The sequence below is a fragment of the Petaurus breviceps genome, unplaced genomic scaffold (assembly GCF_028583685.1).
Source record: "Petaurus breviceps papuanus isolate PSGF00001 unplaced genomic scaffold, PetGlider_PUasm1.0 188, whole genome shotgun sequence".
In the NCBI taxonomy this organism is placed as follows: Eukaryota; Metazoa; Chordata; class Mammalia; order Diprotodontia; family Petauridae; genus Petaurus; species Petaurus breviceps.
This window is the reverse complement of record NW_027185804.1, coordinates 40,050,836-40,062,934: the sequence shown is the minus strand read 5'-3', so window position 1 is coordinate 40,062,934 and position 12,099 is coordinate 40,050,836. Positions and strand designations below refer to the sequence as shown.

The window sequence follows — 12,099 nt, the reverse complement described above, 5'->3', positions numbered from 1 at the left end:
CTCCAGGGCCAGCGCTTTACTCACTTCGCCACCTAGCGGCCCCAACATTTTATTCTTTAGATAATTCACATAGTTCTTGGTTCTATACTCTTGGGCCCAAAAGAAAAAAAATAAATAAATCTTTTCTATATAACATATCTTCATATACTTGAAGCTATCATAGCCACCATGAATCATTTTCTTTCCTGAGTCTTTTATGCCTTGTTGCTTTATGTGGTCCACATGTGATTTAGAATAAAGGTTTTCATACCATACTAGAAGAAAGTTCTTCTACTTTCCCCATTCTTCATTTGCTCAATATCTTTGGAGCTAAGACTTGCACACTATTGACGAGTCTTCCCAAAAGTAGGGTACACTGAGATTCATATCTAACTGTTTCTGGCAGCTCTACCTTTATTTATACTGCCCAAAAAAGTAATGTCCAATAACTATTTTATTAAAACAACTCTGGTCTAACCATACTTCTTTTGTTTTGTCTTTATTAAGTTGTTGTTTCATACCTAAGGACTAGAATTTTGCTTTATTCTTATTGAATTTCAACTGTCAGTGGAGTCTAACATCCAAATCTAACTGAACCATATGAAAATATTATTAGAAAATATTTAACAAAATAACAAAATTCAGTATACAGCAAGATCCTGTGTGTTCTGAGTACTGGACCGACCCAACATGTTGCATGGGGATATCACTGTACAGTTCAAAGGCAAACAGAATAAAATTTTCTAGTGCCTTCTCCCCACTACCCTTCTTTAAGATATGCTTTCTTTCCTGACAGTAGGGGAAACAATTGCCAAATGCTATAGAACTGCAGGAGTAAGGATAATGATTTGGTTACACATGCACCTCAGAAAATACTCAAAAGAGCAATATGGAAACTAATGGGAAATAAACCAGATGCCAGTGGATTGGGGGGTGGATCCAAGATGGCAGCATAGAAGCAGGAAAAATCCATGGTTTCCCCCCATAAAAACCTCAAATACCTATAAAATATAACTCCAAATAAATTTTAGAGCTACAGAACCCACAAAGTGACAGAGAAAAAAAAAAACCCTCCCACTGAAGCCAAACCAGCAGAGGGGCAGCAACAGTTCATCACAGCATGCTGGAATCTGAGCCCATCTCTGCATCAGTCTTTTGTTTTAGCCTTAGGGCAACACCAACCAGCTACTGCTGGAGGCAATTTGGGAGAATGGATCACTAGCAGCTGTGGTGGTTGCCAGCATTATCAAACCATGAACAGCAAAGACAAAGTTAGAAGATGGTGTGGCAGCCCCTCCACATGGCTGGTTCACAGCTCCTGGCCTGCAGATCATACGGGGAAGAAGTGACCATTCTGAGGGGCAATCATTCTTGCTTTAACCTGCTTGGATCTGGATTGCTGTCTAGGGTGGAGGTCCTGGGATATGTAACCAGGTGCTAGAGTTGGTGGAGGCTTCAGAGAGTGCAGCCAACTAATAGCTCTGGCATCTGTCAAAATCCCAGCTATTTGGGACAAAACTCTCCTCTCTGGAAGCAGAGTTCTACTGTGGCAAAAAGCTCAGAAGTCAAATAATTGAGTGGCTACATGAGCAAGCAAAGGAAGCAAAGCAAGCACAACAATATGATTTTGGATTCCTTTTGTGGGGACAAAGAATATCAAAGCATGGAACAAGATGAAGATAATGAAGTCAGAACCCCTGCACCAAAAGCTTCCAAGAACAAAAATATGAACTGGTTACAATCCATAGAGGATTTTAAGAAGGATTTTGAAAACCAAGTAAGAGAAGTTAAGGAAAAACTGGGAAGAGAAATGAGAATGGTGCATGAAAATCATAAGTCAACAATGTGATGAAGAAAGTAACTGTAATAGTAATGTAATTTAAAGATCCCCCTGTATTGGCTTGGTTTTTGGTTTGATTGTGTTAAAACCCAGAGCTTGTGAATCCCACTTGTGGGATGGACTTGTTGACATGTAAAGAGAGGGCTGAACTGGGAGGAGCTGGAGAAGTAAATTTAAAGAGACACAAGCAAAGAGAGAGGCAGAAAAACTTTTTGGAAGCAGTGTCTTGGAGGCAGAGAGAGACTGAGAGGATTGCTGAGGGGCACTTTGAATTGCCTAGGACTTTTGAGAGCTGCCACCAAGAGCTGCCAAGGACTGAGGAGACATGGCTGTTATGCTGGTATTTTGTCTGTATGTTTTCATATTGTTTTGCCATAATTATCAACAAATAGATGCTAAGGACAATGTGAGAGGTCAGTGCAGTGTGGACTTTGGGTTCTAATATTTGGGAGTGTGTCGGCTTTTTCCCCTGGGGCGAGAAGGGGCTGAGATGTCACTGCCCTGCAGCCATAGCCACATGTGGCTGGGCCAGCTCCTGGCCTGCAGATTGTAGGGGGAACAAACAACAATTCTGAGGGGTAATCACTCTTGCTTTAACCTGCCTGGGTATGGATTGCAATCTAGGGTGGGATCCTGGGGTGTGTGACCAGCTTGCCAGAGCATGTGGAGGTTTCAGAGAGGGCACCCAACTAATAGCTTTGGTAGCTGAAAAAACCTCAGCTTTTGGTATGAAGTTCCCCTGTCTAGTAGCAGAGACCTACTCAGGCAAAAAGCCCCAAAGTTAAGTAATTGAGTGGCAACATGAGCAGGCAAAGGAAGCAAAGCAAAAAGAGCAATTCAACTTTACACTCCAATTTTGGGGACAAAGAGGATCAAAACATGGAACAGGAGGAAGAAAGTGAAGTCATAACTCCTGCACCAAAAGCTTCAAAGAAAAATATGATCTGGTTACAGGCAATAGAGGAGCTTAAGAAGGATTTTGAAAAGCAAATAAGAGAAGTGGAGGAAAATTGGGAAGAGAAATGAAAACGATGAAACAAAGTTATGAAAGAGAGTCAATAACCAGACTAAAGAAAATAACACCTTAAAAATAAACTAACTCAAATGGCAAAAGAGGCTCAAAATGCCACTGAGGAGGAGAATGCCTCAAAAAGCCAAATTTGCCAGATGGAAAAAAAGAATCTCAAAAGCTCACTAAAGAGAATCATTCCTTCAGAATTAGAGTGGAGCAAATGGAAGCTAGTGACTTTATGAGAAATCAAGATACTATCAACAGATCCAGACAAATGAAAAAATAGAAGGCAATGAAAAATATCTGATCTGGAAAACCACTGACTGGAAAATAGATCCAGGAGAAATAATTTTAAAATTATTGAACTACTTGAAAACGATGATCAAAAAAAGAACCTATAAAGCATCCTCCGTGAAATTCTGAAGGAAAATTGCCCTGATGTTTTGGAACCAGTGGGCAAAATAGAGGTTGAAAAAATTCACCTATCACCTCCTGAAAAACATCCCAAAAAGGAAACTCCTAGGAATATTATAGCCAGGTCCTAAAATTCCAAGATCAAGGAGAGAATAGTTCAAGCAGCTGGGAAGAAACAATTTGAATATTGTGGAGACACAATTAGGATAACACAGGATCTAGCAGTTTCTACATTGATGAATCAAAGGGCTTGGAATATGATATTCTGGAGATCAAAGGAGCTGAGATTAAAACAAAGAATCACCTACCCAGCAAAACTGAGTATCATGTTTCAGGGGAAATATGGTCATTCAGTGGAACAGAGGACTTTCCAGCATTCTTGATGAAAAAACCAGAGTCGAATAGAAAATTTGACATTCAGATACAAGAAGCAAGAGAAGCATGAGAAGGTAAACCAGGAAAAGAAATCATAAGGAACTTATCAAAGTTGAACTATTAATATCCCTACATGGAAAAATGATAATTGTAACTGATGAAACTTTTCTTAGTATTTAAATAGTTGAGGAGAATAGACACACACATATACGTATATACATGTGTCTATATAGTATGGTATATGGGCGTATGATAAAATATGTGAATGTGTGTATATATGTATGGATATACATAGATAGAGGGCACAGGACCAATTTAATAGGAAGGGGTGATACTTACCAAGTGAAATTAAGAGTTGAGAGAGGAAAATAATGAAAGGAGATGGGGAGAGACAGAATGGGGTTAACTATCTCATATAGAAGAGACAAGGGAAAATGGTTACAATGGAGAGAAGAACAGGGAGGCAAAAGGGAATGGTTTAAGTTTATTCTAGTTGAATTTGCCTTAGGGAGGGAATGATATACACACTAAATATGTTATGTTGCCCTCCAGGAGAGTATGGGGGAAGTGGATGAGAGGGGGTATGATGGAAGGGAGGGTGAGCTGATGGGGTGGGAAGTTGGAAGCACCCCCTTTTGAAAAGGGAAAGGATAGAAGTAGAGAGTAGAACATGTGGGAGGTGGGATAGAAGGGAGGGAAATATAGTCAGTCTTTTATAATATATCCACTATGGAAATGTTTTGCATAGCTACACATGTACAAACTAAACTGAATTCCTTATATTTCCCGTAAGGGTGGGTGACAAGGGAGGAAGGGAATTAATCTGTAATTCAAAGTTTTAAAATCAAATATTTTATATATAATATTATTTTACGTAACTGGGAAGTAAGATATCCAGGCCCTGGGGCATAGAGATCCACCATGCCCTATTGGAAAGTCGAAGTGGTTATGGGAGATGATATGGGAGACAGCAGATTAGAGGAGGGGACATCCAGTGGGATAACTATTTTTGGGTGGTGGGCATGGAAAAACAGGGAAAAATTTGTAATTCAAAATCTGGCGGAAAGGAATGATGCAAATCAGAAGTTAGTAAAGCATTTGATTTGAAAAAAAATAGTGTTTAAAAAATAACATTGTAACAATTTTAAAATGCACAGAGGACATAAGGGTGTACAGACCAGCAGGATTGTGTGGAAAATAATGTGTAGAATTTATCATATAGATTTTTGTAAAGCAAGCAATATGTAATAAAATTGATGATTTTATGCAAAAAAAATAAAGAGGAGAAAAGTAGTTTTTGAATCTTCCAGAAAGGGTGATTTCCATAACCAAACACGAGTACATATGACAATGGGTAATTATGCAGAAATAGAAAACAGAAAGTCATTTATTCACTGGGGTCATGGGTGAATCATAGGCTTTACAAATAAGAACAAAAATGACAAGTATGAATTTACATTTTCCCTTGAAAAGGAATAAAATTGTTTCAAATATTCAAATCAGGAAGTGTTCAAGTATCATCATTATGAGCCACAGGGTCCATGATTATACTAGTCAGAGGAGATGAGAACTAACAATATTGTGTTTCTTTAACTGTACTGTTCAATATCAATTATATAAAATAAATAATATTTATAACATGGCAAAAAAGATAAACATAAAATTTAATTTCAAAAAAAGATGCCAGTGGATTAAGTAACAAATGATTCTTTTAAAATGTGAGCATGCCTACTTTGGCATTGGCATGATTGATTCAGAAATGAGAGGACATAGGGGAGGCCAGGTGGCTCAGCGAGTAAGAGCACCGGCTCCAGTGTCAGGATGACCTGGGGATCAAATTGGGCTCAGATACTCAGCACCATACCCAGAAATAACTGGCCATGTAACCTTGAGCAAGTTACTTAACCCTAATTGCTGTAAAAAAAAAATGAGGGGACAGGGGAGGCTAGCTGGCACTGTGAATAGAGCACTCACTCTTTGTTCAGGATCTTAGTTCAAATCCAGCCTCAGACACTTAACACTTACTAACCATGTGACCTTGGGCAAGTCACTTTTCCTGATTACTCTCATTTAGACCCTCCAAAAAGAAAAATAAAATTGCAGGGAGGGGGAAGTTCTGTATGTTTTCTGTTTTGATCTGTACCATCTAAGAAATAGATTCCTGTGGTGATATGAAACTCCCAGGAGTGTTCTAAAATTGTAAGTAGGAGTGTGACTCAGGAGTGCATAGATTGGAAGGGGTTGGGACTAGATAACAAAATTGACTAGAAACCTTGTGAATATACCTGACAGGAGCCCAAAAGGAAAAGGAAAAGATGGTGTCCCCCTGTATCAAAGTTTGCCACAGTACTTTGAGTGGACAATTTCTTACACTGCTTTTATGTACCTCTGGGAGTCTATCCCTTGATCCCACATATATGTTTAAAATAACAGCCTGCTAGATAAAAGAAACGTAGAAGGTTCTTTCATTGCAAGTTTTGATGTGCTATCTATAGGCTTGGGGACCTTTGTTTTTGCTTCTCTGGACTCCTTTCTCAGAGAAAAAAGAATACTTCTTAGCCATAAGTCTACCTTGACTCATTCCAGTGAATGTACACTGCCCTGAAGAAGACCTCTTCCTTTTCCAAGTGATGAAAAAAAAATAAAACTATTATATGAAGTATGTGTTTATGCGGTTTAGGCCTGGTGACACTGTTTTTTTTTTTTATTTTGTTTTTTGTTTCATGAGAGGACATCCTGAATGAATCAGTCTTGTCTCATGGAGTAATGTAAGTTCCTATCTATATACATATACTTTCCAATTCTTTAGTCCTATATTGGTTGCTATACTATATATGAGTCTGCTTACCTCAGAATATATTTTGCAAGGGTTTTTTGTATATATTGAAATTTCCTTCAATATGTACATCAATTGGCTACACTATGGAATTAGGCCAAGAAAAGGATTAAAACTTTTGTGGAGACTTGATGTAATGACCTCCACACTTGTGAAGCCTTAGATCTAGCAGAGATTTGGAAAGGTTTCTCAATGGATGGTGGGATTTTAGGTGTGATGTAAACAAAGATCAATTACTAACCTTGGCTCAATCAAAATTTGGGGCATTGATTCATTTAAATTTGAGTGAAAGGAGATACTTTTATCTAAATTTTATCATTGTTTTATCTCAATTTTATCATTGTTTTATCTCATTAATTATCACAATGCTCTTTCATGTTATAATATTGTGGCATTAATTATTAAAAGACTGAAATACACATAGTATCAAGCCTGGTTCAATCTCTGTAGATTCAGAAAAAAAATAAATTTAAGTCTAACTCCTGAAAGATGTTGTTCGGTTAACCCTAGTCAAATCATTTATGGTCTCTGTGCTCTAGGAAACTTTAAGATGATACATTTCAGAACATTTGCCAATCTATCTTAGCAAAAGAGCTTTTATATATGGAAGCTGTGTATAAATCTGAGAAAGACAAAACTATAAAGCACTAACAATAAATACAAAAGTAACTGTATCATATAATATTGAGAGAGAATAGTATTATACAATATTAATAACTAATTATTAATTATGATCCATTATTTTCTTCCTATTTCTGTTAAATTCCTACTCCTAAAAAGGTCAGTAAATCTCTGAAGGGTATGACTTAGTGATAAAGTTACTCCTAGCCCCCAAAGCATTTGCTCATTAACTAGGTTTGGTTGGCATATAAGGAGATGTAAAATATGTCAGGAAGTATCAATGTCTCTCAAAAATACACAAGAATTATTTTAAATTAAATTGAATTAAATTATCTTTACCAAGTCACTTTTGCCCAGCTTCTTTACTATTTTTTTCAAGAAGCTATTGGGCCCTAACTTTCTTTCATCTTGAATTAGAAAATACAATACTTACCAATGTTCCTTAGTCACGTTCCAGTACCAAGAAAAGAGAAAAAAAGTGTTATCATTCACTGAATGCCAGAGTTGGAAGGCCCTTTGAGGAGTTCTAGCATGCATGGATATATATGTGTTCAAGTAATGCCTTTATTTCTTTTTATCTCTCTCACTGTGTTGGTTTCTGGTGTTCTCTGTCTCTCTCTGTCTCTCTGTCTCCCTGTCTCTCTCTGTCTCTCTTTACTACTGTTCTCTCTGTTTCTATTATTATCTGCCTCTGTCTTTAGTTCTCCCTCTGTCTTTATCAGTCTGTCTTTCCCCTTTCCTTTCTATCTCTCTATTACTTTCTTCATCATTTTTCACTCTGACTCTGTCTTCCCTTTTTTCATTTCTCTATCTCTGACTATCCCTGTCTCTTTAATACAAAATGCTAAGCATGGTAGCCTGGGAATTGAAGGAACTTGATTAAATTATGATTTTCTACTTTATAATTGTGGGGACTTTTATCATACAACAACAACTAGAGACTCAACTTTCTATCTGTAAAATGAGGGGAGTTGTACATGATTTCCTCTAAGGGACTTTCTGAGTAGATTCCTCCTTCTCTTTCCCATTAATTAGTTACAATTTTTAATTTATTAACCACCTAGTTCATTAGTGATTTGGTTCACAAAGGTAAGTGTTAGGACATAGTATGGAAAAGGTGTAACAGTGAGCTAGACTCAGCATCTCAAGTTAGCTAGGTAAAGATAACTATAGCCACATAAAATCACCCATTAGAGTCAGTTCCAAGTCTCTGTGTCTACATCTGCAGTCTACAGTACCTAGAAATAGAAAGCAGACTCTCGGTCACCAGGACCAAAATGTCTGTCTCTGTCTTGTGGATAAAATTTTTGATTGTGAAATCGCTTGTTAGAAAGATCTTTGCAGATTCCCCCGCCCCACACACACACACACATACACACAATTATAGAGCGGGTAATCTAAAATTCTATTAACTAAAGTAGGATAACATAAGATTATGTAAATGGAGATCACATTCTTGCAGATCGTGGCAAGCTTGAAGTATTAAAGTATGGATTCAATGACTCAATATGTTATTTACCTAAGGAACAATGAAAGTAAGAGGGAGATAAATAAAAGAGAACAAAAAGGAAGAGAGGGAGGAGGAGAGACCCTTACCTGTCAAAGAATCAGAATAACACTGATATATCCAGTACACATGAAAGGAGATTGATAAAGAGTGAGAAAGTATGGATTGATGAAGAGGGAAGGGACAGCACATAGTACTGTTCTCCTCCACAATTTCAGTCTGACCAGACTTCCTTACCGATAGTGCAGCTTCAGTTGACCCAAAGTTTGAACATATCAATACCCCACTCTAAGCATATGGTTTTTAGGGGGGAAATGCCCCCATATTATTTTCTCACATATTTGTAAAATTTACTTCAATATATTATTAAGTTGTTTTAATTTATGAGCTCAACTTGATATGACAGTTGCATTTGTTGGTCAGTTCTTTGTTTTCTTTTTTGTCTTCTTTCTTCCTTATGCTAACAGTTTAAATGATTGTGGGCATGAAGGATGCACAGGAAAAAGCTGATAATTATTTGTTTTTATACTTTAAAAACATTTCCCATACATTGATATTTGATATTCAAAATGCACTTTCAAATAATTTTGGGGATATCTTTCATCATACTAACTTTTAATAGTTTCATATTCAATTTGCTCATAAATGTTGCTGTATTTTGTCATATGTCAACTTAATAAATGACATAAATAAATATTTCCTTGTTTTTTTCTTTACTAAATCAGTATATTAACTTTAACTTTGTCATTATTAATTCTACATAGTCAATCAGTTTTGATATTAAACTACCTTCCTAATGGAGAAATATATAAAACTTAGGGATTTTTTAAAATTGTCACACCATTTAATGATACATAATGTGTGTGTGTGTGTGTGTGTGTGTGTGCATAAAAGGATTTTAGTAGCATGGACATGAATACTGTTGAATTACCTAATTTTCAAAGAATTTCTAGAACATAGCTGAAAAAAAAATCAATATTCTTTGTTCTTCCTAAATTTAAAGGTATAGGATGATTCATTCAAATATTGCATTGAATATTTAAATGATCTTGTTATAAACTGAACATGTACCATGATACTGATTGTAACTTATACTATTTTATGTGATTTCAGATGAATTAGAATTCTCCTGGATATTGATAAAATATTTAAAGTACATGGAAAATCAGAACAATGTAACAGAGTTTGTTCTTTTGGGGCTCTTCATGAACCAGGACCTCAAAATGATGTGTTTTGTAATCTTCTTGTTCTGCTACTTTGCAATTTTCCTGGGGAACTTTATCATCTTTATTACCATCACATGTAGTCATCTGATCCAACAACCTATGTACTATTTTCTGTGTCATCTATCCTTAATGGATCTGGCATACGCATCCACCATAGTCCCTCGGCTCATCAGGGACTTAATTGCTAAAGAAAAAATCATATCCTTTATTAGTTGTATGACTCAGCTATTTACTGCTCACTTCCTGGCCACTATTGAGATGTTCATATTGGTGTCCATGGCCTTTGATCGCTATGTTGCCATTTGTAAACCCTTACACTATGTGATCATAGTGAATTGGCAGAGATGTAACACAATGATCCTGATGGCCTGGGTGGTGGCCTTTTGGCATGCCATTGCCCAGATGCTCATGGTAGCTAGGTTGCCATTCTGTGGTCCTAATCAAATAGATCACTATATATGTGATGTCAAACCCCTATTAAAACTTGTCTGTGCAGACACACATATTGCCAATATCTTAGTCATAGCTAATTCTGGGATGGTTGTATTAACAACTTTTCTTGTTTTGGAGGCATCTTACATTGTAATATTATACAATCTTAGAAAGCACACATCAGAAGGTCGGCGCAAAGCCCTCTCCACTTGTGGCTCCCATGTCATGGTTGTTGTTTTGTTCTTTGTGCCATGTATTTCCACGTATATTCGACCTCCCAGTGCAAGCAAAAATGATAAGGAGTTTTCCATGTTTTACACTGTCATTGGACCCATGCTTAATCCTCTCATCTACACACTGAGAAATGCAGAAATGAAGAATGCCATGCAAAAGGTGTGGTCTAACCAAATATCATTGATATTTAAATAGAAGAATGGATTTTAGTTGTATTGGTTTTCTTCCTTTATGCCCTTGGTAAAGAAATGGATCTTGTATTACCAAAGGTTTATTAATAAATATTACTTTAAAAAATTGCCAAGTCCAAAGTAAAAACTGTGGATATATCCTTATCAAAACTTCATAAAACTATTGGTATTTGGCACCGGACTTTGTACAACTTAGTCAATTCATAAATAGTACATTGTGGGAAGGATGAACAGAAAGAATAATCTATCATTTTTTTTCTTCTCTTACATGACTCATCATCCCAAATCCAGAATATTTTCCTCTTTTAAGAATGACAAAGAAATGAGCCGTGACATAGAGCCAGGCTCCGTTTTAATTGTGGAAATCACAACTTTTCTTTGATAGTCATGTACTTCAGCCAAATCCACAAGTATTTATTAAGCCCATACTCTTTGTTAGGCAGCATGCAAAGCAATTGGGATACAAATACAAGTACAGGGTCGGCCAGGTGGCACAGTGAGTAAGAACTCTGTCCCCAGAGTTGGGAGAACTGGGATTGGTTCTGGACTCAGAACCCACACAAAAATAACTGGCAGTGTAACCTTGAGCAAGTTACTTAACCCTGATTGCTTAAAACAAACAAGCAAACAAACACAAGTACAAAGAAAGATAGTCCTTGTCTTCAGGGTTCTTAAATTCTAATGAGGAAAGACAACATATAAAAGAGTGATGACTTTTTATGAAGACAGAATATGGGAGAACTCTTTATATTAAGAGGCATGGCAGAAAAAGAATTCCAAACAGCAAAGAGAAGAACCTAGTGAGGTGTGATGGAGATCGAGCAAAAATGGCTAGCCTGGATACTTCCTTAAAATCATGTTGAAATAGAAATTGACCAATGAGAGGAAGCAGTTATATAAGTCAGTGGGTATGTTCTAGAATGAAAAGCCAAAGAAGAGCAGAATAATAAAGAAATACAGAGCGACAGGAGCAGACTTGGTAGAGAAATGCCACTTTCCAATCTGTTAATGCTTGTTTTCTGTTGAAGCCTTTGAACAAAAAAAATTCAAGAGATAGGTTCCCTTGTCCCTTTTTATTCTTCTGCTCTGTGTTTTATGTAAATTTATCCTTTCAAAATAAATGTCCTACATTATAAATTGGCCTTAGAAAATAGGGAACCCTAATTTGCACCTTGAAATGAAGTCAACAACATTGTGTAAGGCATGCTAGATTTGGAATGGTGGATTTGGAATCAGAAACACCTGAATTCAAAGCCTACCACAGATACTTATTAGCTAAGTGACTATGTAAATAACTTCACCATGACAACCACCACCATTACCACCACTTCGACCACCACCGCCACCACTTCCACCACCACCACCACCACCACCATCATCATCATCATCATCATCATCATCATCATCATCATCATCATCATCATCATCATCA

At 36.8% G+C, this 12,099-nt stretch overlaps 1 protein-coding gene across 1 annotated transcript; it reads left to right on the top strand.

Moving 5' to 3' along the window:
* The first annotated feature begins 9,741 nt into the window (after positions 1-9,741).
* Positions 9,742-10,671, top strand: LOC138163508 (olfactory receptor 4P4-like). The gene has a single exon (XM_069090968.1). It carries the CDS (start codon positions 9,742-9,744, stop codon positions 10,669-10,671), a length of 930 nt encoding a protein of 309 aa, XP_068947069.1.
* Positions 10,672-12,099: the final 1,428 nt, after the last annotated feature.

Bases quoted from the DNA above. Each gene is read 5' to 3' on its own strand.
- LOC138163508 (XM_069090968.1), top strand. From the start codon at position 9,742: ATGGAAAATCAGAACAATGTAACAGAGTTTGTTCTTTTGGGGCTCTTC.